This window comes from Vulpes vulpes, chromosome 4 (assembly GCF_048418805.1).
Source record: "Vulpes vulpes isolate BD-2025 chromosome 4, VulVul3, whole genome shotgun sequence".
In the NCBI taxonomy this organism is placed as follows: domain Eukaryota; kingdom Metazoa; phylum Chordata; class Mammalia; order Carnivora; family Canidae; genus Vulpes; species Vulpes vulpes.
In genome coordinates, this window is record NC_132783.1 from 74986044 (window position 1) to 75011216 (window position 25173).

Below are 25173 nucleotides of genomic sequence, written 5' to 3' on the forward strand. Positions count from 1 at the left end.
TGGGGCTTATGGCTTCAACATATGAATTCGGGGTGATCACAGTTCAGACCATAACAGACTTCAACATATCTGAGGGAGATACAGTTCAAACCATAATGACTGTTTCTTGGAAAATTGACAATGCCTAGATCTTTAGGTATTTTCTCTCATGCAAGTCAGATTCTTGAGAGAAGATTCTTCCATTCTGAAAGGATGCTTGGTTGCTCGTATTCCGGTAAGAGAATAAGGGTGGGGGCTTTCAATATTTAACTTATAAACTGGAACCTAATTCCTATTCTCAACTGTGCCAGGATTTCCAAATCCAGAGCACCTCTGACTCACTCTTCGCAGAGAGTCAGCCACAGAGTTCTTCTGGGAGGAAGGAGGTGAATGGCCAGACCACTAAGTGGGAGGGCATCTGGGCACCTGCCTGCTCCTTAGGCAGACCTACCTCCATTCTACCTGTCTTTTGCCCTAGTGGCCAAGAATTATGTCACCAGTTCTTGAGCTTTTCAGGAGCCCTGTAGTGTCAACTTGGGATTGCTTCTCAATTTCTCCCACTGTCAGCTTAATAACTATCAGGCCTCCTAAGTCACTTGCTGCTCATCCACTTCCTTCCTACCTCCAAAAATTTTGATGCTGTCTTCTCTTCTACATTCTTCCGGACTTAATATCTTTTTTAAAAATCACTTTTATTGTTGTTTTAATCATATTTGTGGTTAAGGATACAATTAAATGTGTATATTCAGTTTATTATCTTTTACCCAGATTCCCAGATCGACTTTGTGAGTGGAATACTTCTGGTTGAAATATACTGTGCTATTAAATAAGACTGATACCATTAACATTGGTTTTTAAAATCTCATAGAAGATAGCTTTTTTTTTTTTAATATTTTATTTATTTATTCATGAGAGACCAGAGAGAGAGAGAAAGAGGCAAAGACACAAGCAGAGGGAAAAGCAGGCTCCATGCAGGGACCCTGATGTGTGGGACTCAGTCCTGGATCCAGGGATCACACCCTGAGCCAAAGGCAGATGCTCAACTGCTGAGCCACCCAGGTATCCCAGAAGATAGCTTTAAAGTAGTATTAGATACCATTTTTTAGATTTTGACAATTATTTTAGAAGTTCATTTTAACTGACATATAATGAATACATGTGTATCTATCTTGTCTTGAGTTATTTGGTTTGTAAATCAAGTTTTGATAAATCAAAATCACAATTATCACTTAGGACAGTTAGATAAAATCACTTGGGACAGTTCATTATCTTTTAATGAAATAAATCTACCTACATTTGCTTTAGTGAAGTAAGTGATGAATATTCTTTTATAAACCTAATTTTTGATGTGCCAAGTTTACTTCAAATGTATATAATACATAAAAGGATATAATTTCACTGCAGAAGTAATTGATGCTGTTATAATTAAATGACTTATACTCCTTATGTTTTCTAAAAACAATTTCTTCATGATCATCTCATGACCATTGCAATGAATCCACTTTAGGAAACAAGTGTTAAATTTAAATAAGGTGATATAATTAGGGGAGGGGGTGTTATATGAATGTCTAGCACAGTTTCTTCTAAAATTTTAGAACATGAGGGATTCCTGGGTAGCTCAGCAGTTGAGTGTCTGCCTTCAGCTCAGGGCATCATCCTGGAGTCCCGCGATCGAGTCACACATTGGGCTCTCCTTGAGCCTTCTTCTTCCTCTGCCTGTCTGTGTCTCTCATGAATAAATAAATCTTTTTTTAAAAAGTTAGAACTGGGGGATCCCTGGGTGGCTCGGCAGTTTGGCGCCTGCCTTTGGCCCAGGGCACAATCGTGGAGTCCCGGGATCGAGTTCCGCATCGGGCTCCCGGCATGGAGCCTGCTTCTCCCTCTGCCTGTGTCTCTGCCTCTCTCTCTTTCTCCCTGTGTCTATCATAAATAAATAAATAAATAAATAAATAAATAAATAAATAAATCTTTAAAAAAAAATTAAAAAGTTAGAACTTGAATTACAATACCCCTTGACCTTTATGAAGTCAACAAAAGCATTACTACAGTTTTCACACCAAGATATAGTGAGCCAACCACAGATATCTTGTCCTTTTCTAGCTTCCAATGCAAATGCTTTGGAAAACATACACAAAAATAAAAATTCTCACAGTAACATTTAAACCTAATAGGCTAACTTGGGCTTTTGCTAATATCTAAGAAGAATTTTACCAACTGTAGTGCCAATGGAAATAGATTTTTAAAAGCAGAGACAGAAATGGTTGTTTCCATTAAAGGAAATGTTAAGTAGTAAATTGGAGGGAGGCCTAGCCACCTCCATCCCAGTCCCCAGTGATGGAACAGCTGAAAATCAAAGAGGCTACAGCATCCAAAACACTTGACCGCCACCATCTTTGCTGTGGGGAAATAGCTCACTTTCTGTCTCTGTCTCCGTCTCTCTCTCAAACAAATAAATCTTTAAAAACTAATAAATGAAAATAAAAATTCATGAGCGATGTTACTTTAGAAATATAATAGAAGTGTAGAAAAAAATTCTTTTGAAAAATTACAAAAAATTAAACTATATTTAATTATACAAATATATGAAATTTTGTCTATCTCTTGGCTATCAGAATATAGACTGAATTTTTCTTTAAACCACAGATCCAAACTCTATAGGTAAAATGCAAAAACAATCTTCAAGAGGTCTTGAAAAGTCACAGAAATAGATTGAGATGATTGGTTTTATTTTAAATTATTGTATTACAAAGGCATCTTTTTAAATTTTTATTTAAATCCCAGTTAACATGCAGTGTAATATTAGTTTCAGGTGTACAATATAGTGATTCAACACTTCCATACAACACCCAATGCTCATCACAAGTGCACTCTTTAATCCCCATCACCCATTTCCCCCATCCCCCACTTACCTCCCCTCTAGTAACCGCCAATTTGTTCTCTATAGTTCAGAGTCAGTTTCAAAGAGGTTTGCCTCTCTCCTTTTTCCCCCTTTGCTCATTTATTTTGTTTCTTAAATTCTACATATGAATGAAATCATATGGTATTTGTTTTTGACTAATTTTGCTTAACATAATACCCTCTAGCTCTATCTATGTCATTGCAAATGGCAAGATGTCACTCATTTTGATGGCTGAGTAATATTCCTTTGTATATGTATACCACTACTCCTTTATCTATACGTCAATTGGTAAACATTTGGACTGTTTCCAGAATTTGGCTATCGTAGATAATACCTCTATAAACATTGGGGTGCATGATCTCTTGGAGTTAGCGTTTTTGTCTTCTTTGGGTAAATACCTAGTAGTGCAATTGCAAGTACTGAATCATAGGGTAGTTCTATTTTAGCTTTTTGAGGAGCCTCCATACTGTTTTCCAGAGTGGCTGTACCAGTTTGCATTTCTACCAACAGTGCATGAGGGTTCCTCTTTCTCCACATCCTTCCAACACCTGTTGTTTCTTGTGTTGTTGATATTAGTCATTCTGATAGGTGTGTCTTGGCGATAGCTAATCTGATAAGATTAAATATAGACTGATTCCTTTTTTTTTTTAAGCCACAGCTCCAAATTCTGTAGGTAAAGTGAGGGGGGACATCTTCAAAAGGTCTTGAAAAGTCAGAAAAGTAGATGGAGGGCAGCCCCGGTGGGGCAGCGGTTTAGCGCCCCCTGCAACCCAGGGTGTGATTCTGGAGACCCTGGATCGAGTCCCACATCAGGCTCTCTGTATGATGCCTGCTTCTCCCTCTGCCTGTGTCTCTGCCTCTCTCTCTCTCTCTCTCTGACTCTATGAATAAATAAATAAAATCTTTAAAAAAAAAAAAAAGTAGATGGAGTTGAATAGTTTTATTTTAAAATATTATATTAATTTTCAAAGGTTGCTAAAAGGCATCTTTTAAATTAAGATCTAGCACTTCAGTTTTATTATATCTTTTTATAATTATTATTCTAAGTAGGCTCCATGCCTAGCATGGAACCCAGTGTAGGGCTTGAACCCATGACTCATGACCCTGATATCAAGACCTGAGCTGAGATCAAGAGTTGGACACTTGGGTACCTGGGTGGCTCAGTCGTTTAAGCATCCTGCCTTCAGCTCAGGTCATAATCCCATGATCCTGAGATCAAGCCCTATATCATGCTCCCTGCTCAGTGGAGAGTCTGCTCCTCCCTCTCCCTCTGCTGATCCCTGTGCTTGTCATGTGCTCACTCACTCTCTCTCTCAGTCAAATAAATAAAATCTTTTTTTAAAAAAAAGACACTCAAATGACTGAGCCACCCAGGCACCCCATGATGTTCTACCCTTAAGATGATTGTCAAAATAAATTATTGGAGCCACCTGGAGAAGTTTCTGCCATTCACATGAATGTTTGAACATAATTTCAGCCTACTAAGATAACATTCTTACCTTTTCTCTGTAAGAGGAAGACTTAGATGTGCTCTTAGGGAAGAAAGTCTAAGGGCACTTCCTCCTTGGGAAAAGAGGGGTCTACCAAGTGGTCAGTGTCCAGATAACTCTAGGCTCTGGGGATGGGTAGACAACAAGGATGTTTCTCATGGAACCTCTTTGAGGTAGAAGAGGCTATAAGCTGCTCTTCCTGGGCAGTTTGCTGAAAGCCTTATGAATAGTGCCTCTGAGAGGTGAGCTAATTTAGGCCCAGCTTCTTCACTTTTTTGAACTTTTTTTTTTCTTTTTTTGATGATGATGTGTCCAAACAGTGTTATGAAAATAAGGGTACATTTTAACTCTTCACATTTAATAAGTTATCACACAAAAAAGTTATCTTTTCTCCAAACCCAAGGCTCCTCTTACTTTCTCTTCATGCATGATACCCACCTTCCTCTAGGTGCCATTGTCAGAACATCCTGCTGCAGTGCTTCTCAAACTTCAGGGTGTGTAGGAATCGCCCTGGGGTTTTGTTGAAATACAGAGTCTGATTTAGTAGGTCTGGCCTGGGCTTGAAATTGTGCTTTCCATCAGGCTTCCAGGTGATCCCAACGCCACAGGTCTGTAGACCACAGTTAAAGTAGCAAGAAATTTGGGCACATTCTCAACTCTGGTTACACATCAGAAACACTCATAGAGCTTCTTCTCTTTTAAACTTGTATCTGCCCTCTCTCTACACATGGTGATGATGGGACCTAAACATCTAAAGATGAGGGTTTTTTCTAAGATTTATTTATTTACTTGAGAGAGAAAGTGCAGGAGTGGGGATAGGGATTGAGGGACAGACTCTCAAGCCGATTCCCCACTAAGCACAAAGCCCGGTGTAGGTCCCAATTATCATGACCTGAGCTGAAACCAGGAGTCAGATACTTAACCGACTGAGCCACCCAGGTGCCCCTAAATATGTCTTTTTAATCCCCAAGTTATTTTTATCTACAGCCAAGGTGAAAATAATTGAAAGGTATCTTATTGTGAAAAGTGAATAGTTTTTACCACATTGTACTTTTTTAATATAAGTTTATGTATGCAGATGGACACCAAATAGCAAATTGTTTTAGAAACATCTGTATGTGAATGGACTAATTAACAACTTGGAACATGATGTAGAAAAATAATACTTTCACAGAATGAACCATACAATACAATTATAGGGGTAAGGATATTGAGTTAGACTTTCTCCTAGTTTCTGTGTTGTAGAGCTGGTCATACACAAAATTTTCTGCCTCAGGGAAGTTTCCCTGTAGAATCATCCACCTTTCTTCACTTCACTTCAGCCTCTTTGTTCCTTCGGCTGTGTTTACCCAGGACCTCATGCTGTCCTGCACCCTGGTACTCAACCAGCCCTTCCTTCCCCCAACAATCCTGTGACCCATCACTTGTCTCTGTCCACTCACCCAAATGTGAACCTCAGCTCTCCAGGTGAGATTGATTGCACATGCTTTTGAAAGAAAGTAATTTGAAGAAAAAAAAAAGAAGAAAGTAATTTGATATCCCAGGTTCATTTTTCAGTCATGACAGAGATTTATTCTTTCTGCAGTTTTTTCCTACCAGTCTTTGCTTCTCAAGAATAGCATGTTATCCCATGTAGCATAAAGGCTGGTTCTTTTTTTTTTTTTTTTTTAAAGGCTGGTTCTTACTGTTTGAATGACTATTGGACATTTAAAGTTGCTGTTGAGCCCAGACTATAATACTATTGTTGTATATAAAAGAGTGTATCTTACCCAAAGAATGAAATTTTTCATATTCTGTGTCAGTCTGGCCTGTCACCTAGACAAAGGAGCATATCACCTAGTAGCAAGGTTAATTCACTTGTGGAAACCAAGATGGAATTGTCTATGTGAAAAAAGATGGAATGAGGGTACCTAAGTCCCTAAGAAATGGTGCCAGTCCTCAGAATACTTCATGTGAGAAACATGATGGGCCAAGACTTGGGGAACACTTAGGGAAAGAAGAAGGTAAAGTGACACATACTTATTTTTTTATTTTTAGGTAGAGTGACAACTTAGTGTTAAAAGTAGCATATTTCAGAGGCATCTGAGTAACTCAGTCGGTTGAGGATCTGACTCCTGGTTTCAGCTCAGGTCATGATCTCAGGGTCATGGGATGGAGCCCCACACCTGGCCTTGTACTCTGAGGAGTATGCTTGAAATTCTCTCCCTCACCCTTGCCCTCTGCTCTTCCCAAGAAATTCTTTGTGGTTCTGTTATAAGGGAACTGTCTTTCTCACAAATATTTATTGTCCCAAATAAATCAATAGTACTTTTAACAGTATAAAAAAACAAACTGAATTCTCAGCCAGTGTAGATGGAGAGTATTATTTTGGAATGAGAGTTCATTCCTTTCTAAATTCTGCTTCCGGGAACAATTCCCATCAGCAGATCCTGCTTTTCACATCGTCTTTCCAGCACTCCTTTTAAATTAATTACCACCTACTTTTTAAACATTTTTGCACTTTTGGCTTCTCTCAAGTTCCTCAGACTACTGAGGTTTGGTATGAGATGCACGGGCTTCTGTGACTCACAATTACTGAGGGACCGGAGGGAGTAGGGTGATGGGCTTCTATTTCTAGTTAAGTCCTTGAGACCTGCAGACTAAGCCGTGAGGTCTTTGGGAGTGAGGCGTGGGATCTGCAGGTAAACCGTGTGGCAGCAGCTTCATCATCTGAAAGTAAAACCCCCAGACATCTGAATTCAGGGGAGCTGTACACAGTTAAGACAGTCTTAAATAGGGCAGTGAGGGACAAAGTACACCAAAGTCAAGGAAGCCCAAGTCATTTCTAGTTTCATGTAATCACCCCAAACACATGCCCCTTTTTTAAAAAAAGAACTCTTTTCATCCACGGTTTCTGTTCACTTTGGATTGAACTTCAACTAGCTTATTTTCAAGCATGCTTCTAACTTGGCACAGCTGTGGGAAAAATCCCATAACTGAGCCATCTGGGTTGGATAAAAGAGGGAGTTTTTGTATTGATTTCTCACATTTTGTTCCTTTTTGTTTTTAGTGGGGAAAAATCATTATGAAGTAACCAAATTATTGCATAATGTTAATGAAACAGGAGAAATCTTTTCAACTCTATGCTATTTCTAAAGCATTCTATATTAGAAGGTCTCCCTGTTGTCTCTGAAATGTGGTATAGAATGAATGTTTTGGGTGAATTGACTTGAGTGAATAATAATGGTCAGAAAATAACATTCTTTTTGGGTGGTCTATAATTCAGCAGTGTTTTTTTCTTTTCAGACTCCGCAAAGATTTTTTTTTTCCTGCAAGGCATATTTTAGTATTTTATGATCTGGATTTACTTAGTGTGGTTATAATTGAAATCATTAGGCATATGTAATTTGTCATTTTTTTCTTAAAGCCTAACATTCATTGCTTTCTGATTCAAATAATCTGAAGTTAAATGTTGTAAAATTGTTTAATCTCTGATAACTCTGAGAACAACTTTGACAAAATAGACTATATGTTACAAACTGCTGTTTGTGCAATCCAGAGTTACTTGTTTGAGTCTTGCATCAATCCAGACCTTAGAATTAAGAAACTAAATAAAGATTTCATTTATTTATTTGAGAGAAAGAGAGCTCATGTGAGCTCATGTGGGCATGGGCGCATGCTCACACACACACACACACACACACACACATGAGTGAGGGGAGAGGTAGAAGCAGGTTCCCCACTGAGCAGGGAGCCTGATATGGGGCTTGATCCCAGGACCCTGGGATCATGACCTGAGCCAAAGGCAGCGCTTAACCACTGAGCCACCCAGGCGCCCCCAGACTTATGAAACTATTAAGTGAAAGCCTTCCTCTGTGCTTGCTTTACCAGGAACAAGGTGCTAGGGGCTGGCAACATGATGGTGAACACAATGGTTTCTGTCCCTGTCTAAATGGCGGGGGTAGATGTTATACGAATCATTGCTCAGATATTCTACAAAGAAAGAGTAGGTGCACAAAGATTATATACGACCTTCAGAGGGTGAGGAGTTAGGGAAGGCTTTCCTTTGGAAGTGAAGAAATTTTATTTGTACAAGACAAATAAATAATATATAATAAAATATTAGTTACATAATGGAGCAAACATTATGCTGGTAATCACTAATTCTTATCCTTTTATGTCTTCTTTTACTAATCCCTCCCATGAAAGCTTCTTGGCAGTAGGAACACCTTAACATCAGAGTTTATGCCTATTTCATATCCAAAGGCTTTGTTTATTAAAGGCCCTGAGTAATATTTATCAAATTAATATATCACATAATTTTTCTTCATCATGCAAGTGTAATTATACACTTATATCATTTAACATGTATTATTGTTAATATCACTATTGTTATAATATCACACTGGTCCTACCATAGAGAGAATAAGTTATATAAAGATATAATTTAAGAAAAAAAATTTTTTTTTCTTTTAATGGGCTCCACATCCAGTTGGGCTCCACACAATGTGGGGCTTCAACTCATGACCCTGACATCAAGACCTGAGCTGAGATCAAGAGCCTGACACTCAACTGAGACATCCAGACACCCCAGTATTTTTTAATTAATATGCCATTACTGCTATTACCATGAATTATAAATCTATAGCAACATGCCTTCTTCCACCAAACATGATATTCCCCCATATTTTGGGGCCCGTGCATTGCATCAAGTTCTGTGATGGAAATCATAAGGATTGTTTTACAGTTACTGTTCACTTTTTGTTTGCCTTATTTGTTTGGGGATTTCAATCAATATCATTGTGTAAGGATGTAAATCGTAAGAACTTATTTTCTTAAAAAATCTTAAAACATCATGAAATGAGGCCTACTTTTCTTTGGCATCAAGAGTAGGTAAATGCATACCTATTAAATGGAGCATGGTCTTTTGATAGTAAATTTAGCCTATGGGTATATTCATTTTACAATATTCACTCAAGCTTAAAATATCCTCTAATTCCTTTGAGAGAGTAAAGCTAAGAACATCATCACATGACTGTCTGGGTTTCTGAAATGCTAAGGCTTTGTAAAAGCCTTATGGATTTTGAGTAATAATAAAGCAAGTGCTGGCTTGTTAAATAAGCTAATCTGATCCATGTACTATATAAACTAGAATATAATTTTAGATACTATGGTTTTATATCACAGATGATTCCATAATCTCCAAAAGAACTTGCCTAATTATAAGAGTATATTTTCTTGGGGATATAAATTCCTTTTGATATTTAAATGATTTTAAGATTCCATTTGAGGAATCTTTTACTTACAAATACTGTATTTTACATTAAAATATTCACCACATTTCTCTAGTCACAAAAAATAGAGTACATAAAGTCTTCCAAGATTTAAGTATGACTGCCATTTCATTGTGACCACTTTCAAAAAAGGTTTATGACCAAATAATCAAGAAGAATGGAAATTCCAGTCTTATGTATAAGTTAGCCTATTCTTTTGTTTATTCTTTTAATAAGTTATTTGAGCATCTCTTTTGTTCCTGGTACTATAGTAGGCATCATATAGATGCCTGGGAAACAAAACAATGCAAAATGAGCATCTAACGTTTTTCAAGCAGTATTCCCACTGATTTTTATGTACTTTATGCTTTGGATATCCTGGTCTCCCACTCAGAGTATACCCACTTTAAGCTTTATATATATTTCTAACCAGCCTATTTATCTGATTTATTGGCCTATTGAAAATAGAAGCAGATTGCCACTGAAGCCATACAGATCAACGGTGCAGACGATAATGAACAAATTCACACGGATAGAACCATATTTGCCAAGGGATCAGAAAAATAATTTCAAGTAGTATTTCTCTGGCCCTGCCCAGTCTGCTACCTGAGAACATCGATCCTTCCTGTCCTCCAAATCCTTCTGAGAGCACTCAGGTGTCTCCACCAGACACCTGGTGTCTCCACCAGAATTTCTTACCATGGTAGTCCTCTTCTCCATTTTCAGATCCCTGTGGTGGGTTTACCATCACCACCAACCAGGGCATTAACCATACCACACAGGGCAGCCAATGGCACTGACACTGATACTTTCCTCATCCTGGAACCTTTGCCACTACAGCCTTGCTTTCTCAATCTCTGTGGAGATTAGAGTGTGACCTTTCATGTTAGGGTAGGCTAAGTACTATAATTATAGTATGTAGCAAAAATGCAACTGCTGAAGGAATATAGAAATGTATTTCTCATATAACAGTCCAGATTAGGTGTTCATTTTGGCAACAAATTCTCATGCCATCCTTCAAGAATGGGCTCTACCCATCTTCAACACATGGCTTCTAAGGTTGCCCTACTCCTTGTGCTCCCAGGCCACAGGAAGGGGGAAGAGCCTGGGGAAGATACACTCACTTCTCCAAAGCCTAAGCTCATGTTCTGCTGGGGAGAACTGGATCCATGGTCCCACCTGCCTGCAAAGGGGGGCTGAGAGGCACCAGCCCTGGCTGAGCCACTTCACAGCCACAATTCTGCTGTTAGGCCTCCTTGCAGATAGCAAGCTGTCACCTCCCATTTCTCTTTTGCTTCACTGTCCTCAACCTACCCCTTGGCAGCCTCGTAAGTCTAGCCTTCAGAACAGATGAGGCCATCCTTCATCACATAATCTGTAACCTCTCTACCCTGGGCTGCTCCTTTTCCATCCAGATGAACAGCTTGTCTAAAACTTCACTACTGTGCTCAAATCCACCCTCCTTCCCACTCGGACCCACCCTGAAAGGATGCCCTCCCTGCTCCTCTAAGGTACAGATAGAGGTCCCTGGCTCTGTTCCTCTTCCCAACACAGCCAGTCTTTTCTTTCATTTCATCCCAGAAGAGCATGCATCTCTGCTGCTTTCTTGAGCCCACTCTTCTTCCTAATGTAATTCTTGCCTTGTGTGGGATCTTGTTCCATTAAGTATCTCTTCTTTCTCTTCATTTGAATCTTCTTATCTTGCTAGTAAAATTTTCAGCCCTTGAGAATGTAAACGTGGTTTATTTTTGCTTCATGCTATTTTTTTTATTCCCCCTCTATTTTTTTTCCTTTAAAACCAGATCCCCTGAAAGGCTAGTTTATGCTCACTCCTCCTGCTGTATCTCGTATCAAGTGTCTAGCCTCTTGCAATCCTTACAGAAGGAAGCACACTGAGGTGTGCACAGCTCATATTCATTCAGCAATTCATCAATATGTATTTATAGAGCTCTATCTAAGCCAAGCACAGGTAATTCAGCAGCAAACCACATAAAAGTCTTTGCCTTCTTAGAATTTACATTCTAGAAGGGACAGGCCAAAAAAAAAAAAAATGCATGTACTGAGGCCCTGAGGCAGGAGCATATATGCATATACAAGGGAAAGTAAAAGGGCCAATGTGACTGGAGCAGAATGAGGCACCAAGGAGGAGGAGATGAGGCCAGAGAGGTAGCAGGTGCCAGATCCACAGGGTCTTCTAGGCCCTAGTAAGAACTCTGATGGGAGCCATGAGAGGGGTTTGAGCAGAGGAATGACATGATTTGGCTTCTGTTTTAAGGAGAGACTTTGGCTGCCCTATGCAGAATAGACCCAAAAAAGCAGAGTGACCAGTTAGGATGCTGTCGGAATAAGGCAGATGGGAGATGGTGGTCATCTGGGCTGGGGAAGTATCTGTGGAAGTGGTGAGAAAAGGCTTCCTTTCTGGGCAGATCAAAGACATGGCAGGCTAGGTGGTGTTGGGACTTGTCATTCACCCTTCCAGTGGGATTTCTCCACCTTGCTTATGGCCCAGGAGTCTGATTCACACAGACTGCATCACCTCTGGCTTCCCTTGGGTTTGGCCCGTGAGAAGCTTCTGCAGAAGATCAGAAGGCAGGATGAGCATGAGATCAGAGTATTGTCCTCCCAGCATTTTCCCTTCTTCCTCTGCCACCACGGATTGACTAGACTGTCTGCCTGAGGCTACAGCTCTCCCCTGCTGTTGCCCTCTCCGGATTCCAGGAAACTTTGCCCTGCCCTCCCTCCTTCCTTCACATCTAGGGGTAATGCAAGCTCCTACTGTTGCTAGCTCCAGGGTGCACCAGTATCCTTTTATTGAGCTTCCTGAACCTTGCCCACAACTTTATAAATAGTCCTTTTAGTAAGCTTTCCTCAGATTCTTGTGTTCTTGACTCACAGTGGAAGCTAGGACATGTAATGTAGTAAAAACAGCAGAACACTTTTTTTAAGTCACAATTTTTTACTCATTTTTTTCCCCAGTAAAATGTTATATCTTTGAGGACAGAAGCTATCAGATTCATGTTTCTATTCTCATAACATAAAGTAAGTAGGGTTTGCTACACTTGTATCAGTGCATGTCAGATGTAATGATGCCACCTGAATCCTTAAGAATTGTCTAAATTATGTTTGATATAAAAGATTTATCAAAAGTAGGTGTAACCATCTTAGTGCTTATAGGTGTAAGCTTCACTTTGGATAATTCAGTTTCCTGGGACCAAAGAGCCTTTGAGAAAAAGTTGGATACAGCTTTCTTATTACTTCCTGTTCTCCAGGAGATATCTAGACAATGGTTTGCTGACTCTGCCAATTGTTTCTGAACTAAAAAGATACTATACTATTTGTTTCCACTTTCCCAAGAACATAAATTTTTAACAAAGAATAGTGATACCAGTAACTTTCCCCAGCAACTTAGAAGGTGGTTGTAATTTATTAAGGTTACCAGTTAATTACTAACTTATATTTGTATAACATTTTAAGAGTGATAATATATGGTAATATATATTCGCAAGATTATCAGTGTGATTGTTTTTCTACCAATTTTCAGTTTTATTTTTGCATTTTGTTTACTGATATTTTCTGTTGATCTAAAGAATATTTTATCTATAATCTTCATATGTTTAATTATAATTTTGTGACTTTTTTTCCCCCTTTTTAACCTTGACTTCTTGCTATCTCTATCTCCTTGGAGCAAAACCTTAAACATGAGGCTGTGTAGCCTTGAGGTACAGTTTTAATAAAAGCTTTGCTGAGTAATCATTTGGTATAAAATCCCAACCGAATCCATTAATAGAAAGAAGAAAGCAGTATCTTTTCAAGGTTAACACTCTTTGTGGTTGCTCCCACGAATGGCACACACTCATTACATTCATTTAATTATTACTGCCTGCCTACTATAATTTAATGTTCCTATTTCTGATAAGAACAAACAAAAATCTTAAGAGATTATCAAGGAATTTATTCATTAAAGACAAATTCATATAGCATGGAGTTTTGCTTATATAAAGTTGTTGTCAATACTCGAGGAGAATGTCCAGGAATACCCTCGTAATTGAATAGTTCGTTGTGTTTTAACTAAAATGGCATAGCCTTCTTTTTCTTCTTTTTCTCCTTTTTAAATTTTTGACATTACTAAATTTTCTCACAACCTAAATAAATAAATATATAGGGGTTTTTAAAGAAGTAAATATTACATACTATAAAATACTTTTATTCTTTGGGCTTTAAAATTAATTTAATGACTGCATTTGGAAAGTGAATAAGCAGGACACCTGAGTGGCTCAGTGGTTGAGCAACTGCCTTCGGCTCAGGGCGTGATCCCAGGGTCCCAGGATCAAGTCCCTCATCAGGCTCTTTGTGTGGAGCCTGCTTCTCCTGCCTGTGTCTCTGCCTCTCTCTCTGTCATGAATAAATAAATAAAATCTTTAAAAAAAGAAAATAAGCACATTACAGAAGCAAAAGTTGCTCTTGACATCTATGGGATGTGTAGTCGCTTTCATTCACTGGAGAACGAGTCATTCAGGGAGTATCACCAGTCACCACATGTGCACCACCTCCCCTCCGCTCTGTTCACCAGTAAATTATGACTCCTTGTGGAGCTGTCATCCCTTTGGGAACTCACAGCCATAATAATGGTGGGAAATAGTGAAATAATGAAAAGTAGCAAGCACTGACTTAAATTATTTTACCTTTCTTGAAAGTTTCCTGAACTTTCTGTGAAACAGACAGTTTAAGCCCCTGCTTTCCTGGGAAAGATGACAGTTGACACTCAGATCCCTGTGTTGAGTACCAGGAGAGGGACAGGGGACTTGACAGGACGGGTGTGTTCATAGAGAAGCTGCCTCGTTGGCTTTAGAGAGACTGTGCCTCCTCCTGCCATTTCTTAGCTCACTGGCCTTATGTTCCTTATTTATTTTGGCCCTTGGGAAAGTAGGAGTTTACTGTATTATTTGTTTTCAAACGCTGCCCAGGGAGCACTTGGGTTTCTTGGAATCTCCTCCAGAATCCCACTGTGGGTGGAATGGGAAACCCAGTGGGAGCACTTTCTCTTGTGATTGTTTCACGGTTTTTCTCAGTAAGGGATTGTATGGTTTTCAAAAGTGTGATCACCTCTAAGATGCCTCCAAGCTGTGGAAAAGCTCATTATTCTGTTTGCAGCCTTTTCTTCATTTCTTTTTTGGGAGAGGCTTTTAGTCAATCAGGGTAAAAGCTAACCCCCTGAATACAGTGAGAGGTAAAAATGCTGAGTTAGGGTTTGGCTCTGGAAGGGCCCGGGTGAATCAACTCATGGAAGTGTATCACTTTCCCTGAAAAAGGGAGGGGTGGGAGAAAATGTACATAGGATGTTAGCCCTGGAAGAAAATCCCCATATTTGGACAAAAGTTTGGAATTGGCAGCAGTGAGCAATTTAAGAGAACTCATGAAAAGTAGAAAACTAAAGACTACATTTGGGCCATTTTGTTCTTTTTTAATTTGAGATAATCATTGTATATCAATTGCCTTGTATTTCAAATGTAGATAATATGCCCTATTATTTGCTTTGGGCAAATTTTTTAAGTTTTCAGGAGCCTATAAGTTAGAGTGAATTGGTATTATTTCTATTTTATGATACATTTCTTCAAAAATTATTTATGGGTATTTTTAATTGATTTATACATGTAAAGAGAAAACCATAAAAACCACTTGAATTATAGTTTCTATTATCTATGGAATACCCAAACAAGCTTCTATATTAAAACTAAATAGTTAGGTCAATTTTCTGGTTATTTATAGAGACCTGAATTTTTTGTCATCTCATTGAAATGAGAACAAGGGAAGTAGTGGTTATTCTTGGATCTCACATTTAACAAATCCTCACAAATTTGTTCTCTGCATAGTATAATTGATTAATAGCACCAAATCCAGAGTCAGGCAGCCTGGATTCAAATTCTGGCTATGACCTTGAGCAAGGCATTTTACCTCTCTGTGTTGCTGTTTACTTATCAATAGTAGAAATAATTATGTTTCCTACCTTGTAGTATTGTTGTGGAGAATATATGATTTAATATATGTGATGCACTGAGTACAGTCCCTAGCCCATACATAGTTGGTATGGTTTCATGTATTAGCTATTATTATAATATTGAGGAGAGGATTAGTGATGTTTATCCTCAATGCAAATCCAACCTTCTTGAGTGATAAGAGAGTCTGTGTACTCAGGTGAAACAGAAAGGTATAGTTGGGAAAGTGAGTCCAAGGAATTAATCAGGCAGCATTCTATGAAAAGGATTGATACAAAGGGACACTGGAGTCTCAGGAATTGGTTAGAGATGCTGTATTTCCAGGCACAAGGTAAAAATGTCCTGTACTACTGTCTCAGTCCATTCAGACTTCTGTAACAAAAGTACCATAGACCGGGATCCCTGGGTGGCGCAGCGGTTTGGCGCCTGCCTTTGGCCCAGGGCGCGATCCTGGAGACCCAGGATCGAATCCCACGTCGGGCTCCCGGTGCACGGAGCCTGCTTCTCCCTCTGCCTGTGTCTCTGCCTCTCTCTCTCTCTCTCTCTCTCTCTCTCTGTGACTATCATAAGTAAATAAAAATTAAAAAAAAAAAAAAACAAAAAAAACAAAAGTACCATAGACCAGGTGGCTTATAAACAACAGAAATTTATTTCTCACTGTTTTGGAGGCTGGAAGTCCAAGATCAAAGCAGCTCTGGTGTCTGGTGTGACCCACCTCTTGGTTCGTAGACAGCCATTTTCTCACTGTGTTCCATGTAGTGGAAGGGATGAGAGATCTCTCTTTGAGAAGAACACTAACTCCATTAATGAGTTATAAGCTCCACCTTCATCACCTCATCACCTCCCAAAGGCCTCACCTCCTAATACACATTTGGGGTTAGGATTTCAACATACAAATTTGAGAGGGAGGGAGGAGGACATAAACATTCACTCTACTGCAGTGGCCACTGTGGTGTCGGTAGGAGGACATGGAGCTTCAGGGGGGAAAGAATACACTGGGGCACGTGAGTGGCTCAGTGTTTGAGTGTCTGCCTTTGGCTCAGGTCATGATCCTGGAGTCCTGGGATCGAGTACCCCATCAGGTTCCCTGGAGGAGCCTGCTTCTCCCTCTGTTTATGTCTCTGCCTCTGTGTGTGTGTCTCTTGTGAATAAATAGATAAAATCTTTAAAAAAAAATACACTAACCAACTTTCAAACTGGGTGACCAGACTTATGGATATAACAAACCCAGGATCTTTCTTTGGTTCCTGAACAGTTTCTATATATTGAGAATTAAGGAATGAAATATTTAAAAGACTAATAAAGATTAAATATGGTCATATCATATTTTGCTGTTATTATATAATAAATAGCTAATTGTCATCATAAAGAAGTGTGTAGATAAGAATAAGATTTTTTTTTTAAGAATAAGATCTTTTTAAAGAACTTTCCTCCAGTTAAGAAAAATCTATCCACTTGTTCTGATTCTTTGATTCAGATTCCTAGACTATATTGTGTCAGGACTAAAGATTTGTTATTCTTTGATTCTCGTCTTGTATCCCAAGACTATTGATGTAGTGATGTGAGGAACTGAGACGTAAACCTGTTGAGAATTAAACCATCACCTTCTTCATTTGATCCAACACACTGTATGTATAGTGTTTTATATATGTATATAAAAATATATACATAATCATTCAGAGTTGCAAATAATCTTAGTCTGTTATTTCAGAAATATTTTTATTATTTCCAGGTCCGATGGATGATGTACTGGATTGTTTTTGCTCTCTATACTGTGATCGAAACAATAACAGATCAAACAGTTGCTTGGTAAGTCCTAGCCCTGAGAAAGGGCCAGACTATAGACTCCTTATCAGGTGTCCTGAGTTTTTATCCTGCTCTTGCTGCTAACCAGGTGAATTTGATCAAGTTACATAATTATCCAGTGTTTCGTTTTCTTCATCTGGTTTCCCCATAAGAACATTCCTTTCTTCACTGGCCCCCCTCAGACAAAGGCAGCTCTTTCTTCTCCCCATGTGTCACACCCTGCCTACCTCCCACACAGGTCCCAGTATCTTAGAATAGAAAAATTTGGTTGTCATTATCCATTTTCCACTCGATGACTTCAGGCTATTTTTCTTTATCACTTCCTAAATGACTCCCCCTTTGAAGCCCACAGCATCTGGTTCTAGCTCTCCCTCCCCATCCTTGAAACTCAACTACAAACATTCAGACCGGATGACGTCAGCATCCACGTGGACGCCCACTCACCACCAGCTCCTTGGCTGCTCTGTTCCAAATAGCTGAGACAAAATTAAAGCATGTTTATATCCTCAAGGATTTAACATTTTACCAAGAAGTAATACCAAATGGAACAACCTGAATCTCCTTGTGCCATATTTCACTAGTGCATTTCCACCTAAACCTTACCATTACTTGGAGAAGTCCTCCTTTTAAAATGTTTAAACTTCATACCTTGCTGGTATCCTAAACTGCCCTCACTGCAGAAACCTTCAGCCTAAATTAGCCCTTCTTTGCTGCTTTGCCTGGGTTCCCAAATGCAGCCCCCCAGAACATCAGCCAGCTGCTCATAGAGGTCTCAGTCTGAACCTCCCCCATTCCCTTTACTTGCTACTTCTGTGCCCTCCTGCATCTGTTTCAAATATTTGCTCTTCTCTCCTTAAACTGTCTTTCTGGCTTTGCTCTTCTCATCGTACTCTCACAGCACATTAGGTCACGTTGTATTGCTAGAAAAAATAGAGGGGCCCTGGGTGGCTCAGTGGTTGAGCATCTGCCTTTGGCTCAGGTCATGATCCCAGAGTCCTGGGATGGAGTCCCACATCAGGCTCCCCACAGGGAGCCTGCTTCTCCCTCTGCCTATGTCTCTGCCTCTCTGTTTCTCACAAATAAATAAATAAAAATCTTAAAAAAAAAAAAAAAAGAGTCATCAGACTTAAATGTTCTTAACAACTTGCTCTTATTTATGTACTTCTGTATGCACTGTCTTTCCTCTGTCCCAAAGCTCATTCATTTACCTGTGAAGTGTTTAGTGTAGAGTTGGGGGAGAGAGTTTCATGTTTGGTTTTACGTGGTAGAACAACATATTTCAAACCATGCTAGGTCTCCTAATGTTTCAAAGTTCTCTTTCTAAAGACCTCATTTTTTCCTGATTGCATATATACCATATATACATTATTAAAAAGCAAATGATGTTGAAAAAGTTTATCCAGTCCAGAATCCTCTGTAATCACACCGAGGCAACGACCCTTTGTTGCCTACACAGCAGTCATTCCTCACTGCCCGGTACCTGCTTGCTTCATCAGGAGAGCCCAGATTTGCTCAGTTATTATGAATCTTAATTCCTGGCCCACAGGATGCTAGTCCCCTCTGGTATATTAGTTCACTTTTGCTGTGGCAACAAACAACCCCTTTCACCAACAGTGGGTTAGGAAAACAAACATTTATTTCTTGCTCAAGTTATTTAAGAGCACAAGGTTGGCTGCAGCTTGGCAGTGTCACGTTTCAGGACCAAGACTGAAGAAGCAGCTGTTCTCATGGCAGAAAGCAAAAATTTAAAGCAAGAGGTTGGAGGTGTTAAGGTGAGAAAGTCAAAGGGCATTTAAAGTTTCTGCTTGCGAATTAATATTGTAAAAATGTCAATGTTACCCAGGGCAATTTACACGTTTAATGCAATCCCTATCAAAATACCATGGGCTTTCTTCAGAGAGTTAGAACAAATTATTTTAAGATTTGTGTGGAATCAGAAAAGACCCCGAATAGCCAGGGGAATTTTAAAAAAGAAAACCATAGCTGGGGGCATCACAATGCCAGATTTCAGGTTGTACTACAAAGCTGTGGTCATCAAGACAGTGTGGTACTGGCACAAAAACAGACACATAGATCAATGGAACAGAATAGAGAACCCAGAAGTGGACCCTGAAATGTATGGTCATCTAATATTCGATAAAGGAGGAAAGACTATCCATTGGAAGAAAGACAGTCTCTTCAATAAATGGTGCTGGGAAAATTGGACATCCACATGCAGAAGAATGAAACTGGACCACTCTCTTTCACCATACACAAAGATAAACTCAAAATGGATGAGAGATCTAAATGTGAGACAAGAGTCCATCAAAATCATAGAAGAGAACACAGGCAACACCCTTTTTGAACTCGGCCACAGTAACTTCTTGCAAGATACATCCACAAAGGCAAAAGAAACAAAAGCAAAAATGAACTGTTGGGACTTCGTCAAGATAAGAAGCTTTTGCACAGCAAAGGATACAGTCAACAAAACTAAAAGACAACCTACAGAATGGGAGAAGATATTTGCAAATGACATATCAGATAAAGGGCTAGTTTCCAAAATCTATAAAGAACTTATTAAACTCAACACCCAAAGAAACAAACAATCCAATCATGAAATGGGCAAAAGACATGAAGAGAAATCTCACAGAGGAAGACATGGACATGGCCAACATGCACATGAGAAAATGCTCTGCATCACTTGCCATCAGGGAAATACAAGTCAAAACCACAATGAGATACCACCTCACACCAGTGAGAATGGGGAAAATTAACAAGGCAGGAAACAACAAATGTTGGAGAGGATGGGGAGAAAAGGGAACCCTCTTACACTGTTGGTGGGAATGTGAACTGGTGCAGCCACTCTGGAAAACTGTGTGGAGGTTCCTCAAAGAGTTAAAAATAGACCTGCCCTACGACCCAGCAATTGCACTGTTGGGGATTTACCCCAAAGATTCAGATGCAATGAAACGCCGGGACACCTGCACCCCGATGTTTCTATCAGCAATGTCCACAATAGCCAAACTGTGGAAGGAGCCTCGGTGTCCATCGAAAGATGAATGGATAAAGAAGATGTGGTTTATGTATACAATGGAATATTACTCAGCGATTAGAAACGACAAATACCCACCATTTGCTTCAACGTGGATGGAACTGAAGGGTATTATGCTGAGTGAAATAAGTCAATCGGAGAAGGACAAACAGTGTATGTTCTCATTCATTTGGGGAATATAAATAATAATGAAAGGGAATATAAAGGAAGGGAAAAGAAATGTTGGGAAATATCAGGAAGGGAGACAGAACATAAAGACTCCTAACTCGGGGAAACGAACTAGGGGTGGTGGAAGGGGAGGAGGGCGGGTGTTGGAGGGGAATGGGTGACGGGCACTGAGGTGGACACTTGACGGGATGAGCACTGGGTGTTTTTCTGTATGTTGGTAAATTGAACACCAATAAAAATTAATTAAAAAAAAATAAAGTTTCTGCTTGCATGTGACATGTCAGACTCACGTGATGTTGGCCAAAGCAAGTCACGTGGCCGAACCCACAGTCATTGTCTAGGGAAGTGCACCTGCAGGGAGAGCACTGCAGAGTCACCGGGAAAGGGCAGGGGGAGATAACACTCATTCCCAGCCTAACACAATGGTAATTCCATTCCCCTTACAAGTGAACAACGGTCTGCCTGGTGTCACAGTTCTGGCCAAATGAGATTGGAAGGGAAGTGTTTGGGGGGTTCTGAGAAAGAGCAGATGTGTCCGTGGGGTAAGTTGGTGCCCTTGGAGCACATAAAGCAGAGTCTTGATACATGGAGAGATGTCAGATACTGACATAACAGTTGGGCTCTGCAGAAGGGTGTACCTTGCCACCCTGCATAGATGCTGTTAATGTTCTCTTGGGACTCCTCCCGTCTGTTGGCAGCTTGCCTGTGATCTCTTTAATGGAAGAATCTTGTACTAGAAGTTGCTGAATCTCTGCGGGGATCAGGTCATTCTTTGGTTAACTAATCTATATTTAATGAAAGTAAGACAATTCAAACATAGTTTTTTCCTTAATCACTGACTTTTACATGTGAAAACTTAACAGTGATTGAACTTTCTAATAAGCATGTGTGTGTGTGTGTGTGTGTGTGTGTGTGTGTGTGTGTGTGTGTGTGTGAATTCCTCGTTGGAGTTGATTTTCACCAGCAATTTTCTCAAACTTTTTCTTGTTAGGTTCCCCCTGTACTATGAGCTAAAGATTGCTTTTGTCGTATGGCTGCTCTCTCCCTATACCAAAGGAGCAAGTTTAATATATAGGAAATTCCTTCATCCACTTCTTTCTTCCAAGGAAAGGGTAAGACATGTAAATTATTTCTACAAATCGTTTGTTAGAAATGTACATGGTCACATGGTTTGTGCTATAAAACAAGTGAAACTGTCATATCATGAGGTAAATGTCCTGGTTTTTGCCTTCTTGTCCCTACAGTCAAATAAAGTTTATATCTGTGAGTTTGTTTTTCCTCAGGAGATCGATGACTATATTGTACAAGCAAAGGAGCGGGGCTATGAGACGGTAGTAAACTTCGGGCGGCAAGGTTTAGCTTTCGCAGCCACTGCTGCTGTCACTGCAGCAGTGAAGGTAACTATGTTTTTGTTTTTTTATCCAATGTCACATTAAACCAATGAACTAATCAGCAGGGTGGCTTCTTATTCCAGATCATTATAAAATTTTGGGAGAATTTTGCTTTCTGGTTATTTCTGTAATGCTGGAAAAAGCAAGTGGATAATTTAAAAAACATTTTAATGCATGTTTGTTATAACTACTCAGCATTTTGAAAGCCTTAATTGATCACAAAATGAGAGCTAGTTAATATATAAAGGCACACCTGACAATGTCATTTTGTCATAATCTTCCTACTTTATAACCTTAAATAAGGTTGAGTAAGTCACCTCTAGTAAAGATGACCATTCTTTCTTTCCCTGTCTCTGGTGTTTCTCTCTCTCTCTCTCGATGGCAATATCTTGGTAGGATTTCTGGCTTACTCCTGCACCCCTACTTCAACCAATTTGAGGTAACATTATTCAAAATAAGGCATGAAAAAATTCTGTTCTTAAAACTTGAGATTTTACTTAGCCAATTACTAATGTCATGTGTTGTGTTTTGCAAGTGAAGTTATCAAATGTATGCCTTCTGTGAAAATTCGCATTATGGCTTTTGGATTTTTTTTGCATGTAGTATTTAATGCGGTTTATTTTAAATACCATAGCATAATCAATTTGGGTGTGTAGTATATGGAAAGAAAACAGGCTTCAGATCCAGAAAACGCTGAGTGTGATTTTCTAAATAACTGTTGGTGATTTACTTAACCTCTGTGTTCACTGGTTGCTTCATGCATAAAATGGAAGTAATATACCTGTCTGTGAGAGCATATACAAAAGCGCAGTGCTTGCCAAAATATAGTAAGAGTCCAATGAATATTAATATCACATGTCTCTCTCAAGTAAAAATTTGTGTTTGTTGCTATTAAGTTAAATTGAGATTAAACAGTATTCCAGCTTTTAAGTTAGGCTTTTTCAGCTTGACTATCTTTTTTTTTTTTTTTTTAAGATTTTTGTGTATTTATTCATGAGAGACACACAGAGGGAGAGAGGCAGAGACACAGGCAGAGGGAGAATCAGGCTCCATATAGGGAGCCCAATGTGAGACTCGATCCTGGGTCTCTAGGATCACGCCCTGGGCCGAAGGCAGCGCTAAACCGCTGAGCCACCCTGGCTGCCCTCAGCTTGGTTATCTTGAACCAAAATAACAATGCTATGGGAATAAATATTCTAATTAAGTGGCAATTCTCTATAATAGCAATGCTGAAGGGATATCAAATGGGGTTTCCAGAATGAGCCTTAATTTTTCAGAGTGATCTTTGGCTCAAATACAATTAATATGATCAACAAAATTAAAAATCAAAATTATATTCAAATTATATACCCAGAAGTGTTGCATTAAGTGGAAACTTATTAACTATGTAGCCCTGGCCTTGTAAGATAACTATATTATTAATGATTATTAACTATCAACACTGTAGTGAAGTATAGTTTGCCGGTTAACTTGGCTTTTAAAGGCTCTTTTATTACTACAGATATAAGCAAATACTAAAATAGCAGAATTTTCATCATATTGAAGGAGTGTTTTCCATTTTAAAAGAAGTTCACTTGCTTTTTATTTGTTGCTTAATGAAAATACATGCCTGATTTCCACATGGCTAAAAAAGAACATCCAAGAGATGTAATGTTCAACAACTAGGAATTCTACCAGGGGACCGCAGATGCAGTTCTATTTCCCAGAACTGAAGGACACGAATCTCTTGATTGAGTGGACCCACAAAGTACCCAGCACAATGAATGAAAGAACGACTGATTGTAAGCAAGGTCAATGGAATATTCCAGGACACGGAAGAGAAGGAAAAAAATGTTAAGGATTCCAGAGATAAAAAGTATGTTACATTCAGATGATCAAGAATCAGAGTGGCAATTAAATTTCTAAATAGTAACAATAGAAGCTTGAAGACCAAAGAGTTGTGCTATCCATTGATGCCATAATGATTTTCACCCTGAGACTCTGTAGCAGTCAAGTTCTCAGTCACATGTGAGCTTAGAATAAATCTTTTTGTTTTTTCCTTAAGGCATGCAAAATCATGAAATTGACTTCCTGTGTATTCTTTGTCAGGGTAGAAATGCTCTGCCAAAATTAGGAGATAATCCATGAAAAAGGAAACCCACAGGATCTAGGAGACAGGGTATCCAACACAGCAGGAAAGTGACAGGACTTCCCAGAATGAATGTGTATAATGCACAAGTGCAGAGTGCAACTGACCAGAATTGGATGTGATGGGTGCAAGTGCCAGGCCAGGTGTCATAGGGGATAGTAGGGGGGATAGGAGTTTCTAAGAGATTTAATCCTATGCAGGGATGATACTCAAACAGGTCAACCCATACTATGACCAGTCAAGACACATTGTATGTCATGAAAAATATACTTGAGGCAATGTTAAGAACAGCATAGAATGACTAATCAGATGAGTATTAAAAAAAAAAAAAGGATAATTGTTAGCTCTGGAAAATAAAAAGGAAAGAAAAGGAAATATAATAACAGAGCATGACTCGACCCAGCCGCAAACAACATTTACATAATTGTGAGAATACAGAACCACAGATTGAACAACTGGTTTTGCTCTATCAGGAAGGTGAAGGAAAGAGAGAAGGAAGTGGAAGAGAAAGAAAATCCCCACCTGCCAGATAGGAAAATGGAGGGTTGAAAGTGGTGCCTGCAGGAGGATGGGCAGGAGAATGGAACCAGGGAAAAAAACAAGAAAGATTATTGCATTCTTTTGTTATAAAAGGTAGCTTTATTTGACTCCACAGATGAAGTACAGTTGGCCCCTGAACAACAAGGGTTTCAGCTTGTTAGGTCCAATTATATACCAATTTTTTTCAATAAATACAGTACTCTCTAGGCTTACTTTATTATAAGAGTACAGCATGTAATACATATAATATACAAAATACATGTTTTTTGTTGTTGTTGTTTTGTTTTTTACAAAATACATGTTAATTAGCTATTATCGGTGAGATTCCCAGTCACCAGTAGACTATTGGTTAAATTTCAAGGGAGTCACACAGATTTTCTACTGCCTGGTGAGTTGGTGCCCCTAAACAGTTGTATAGGTCTTATATCCCTCCCAAGAAGATGCTTCCTGAATTTTACATATTTAAGAGACCCTTCAACATGATTCTATGCCAAAA

The 25173-nt window shown here is 39.1% G+C and overlaps 1 protein-coding gene across 1 annotated transcript in view; it reads left to right on the forward strand.

Annotated features, from left to right (window-relative positions):
* The window catches only part of REEP3 (receptor accessory protein 3), a 98841-nt gene that overhangs the window by 52895 nt on the left and 20773 nt on the right, over positions 1-25173 (forward strand). Inside the window, exons 3-5 of the mRNA XM_026013503.2 lie at positions 17346-17422; positions 21610-21730; positions 21902-22015. Coding sequence (XP_025869288.1) covers positions 17346-17422; positions 21610-21730; positions 21902-22015 — 312 coding nt within the window. The remainder of the gene's footprint in view (positions 1-17345; positions 17423-21609; positions 21731-21901; positions 22016-25173) is intronic.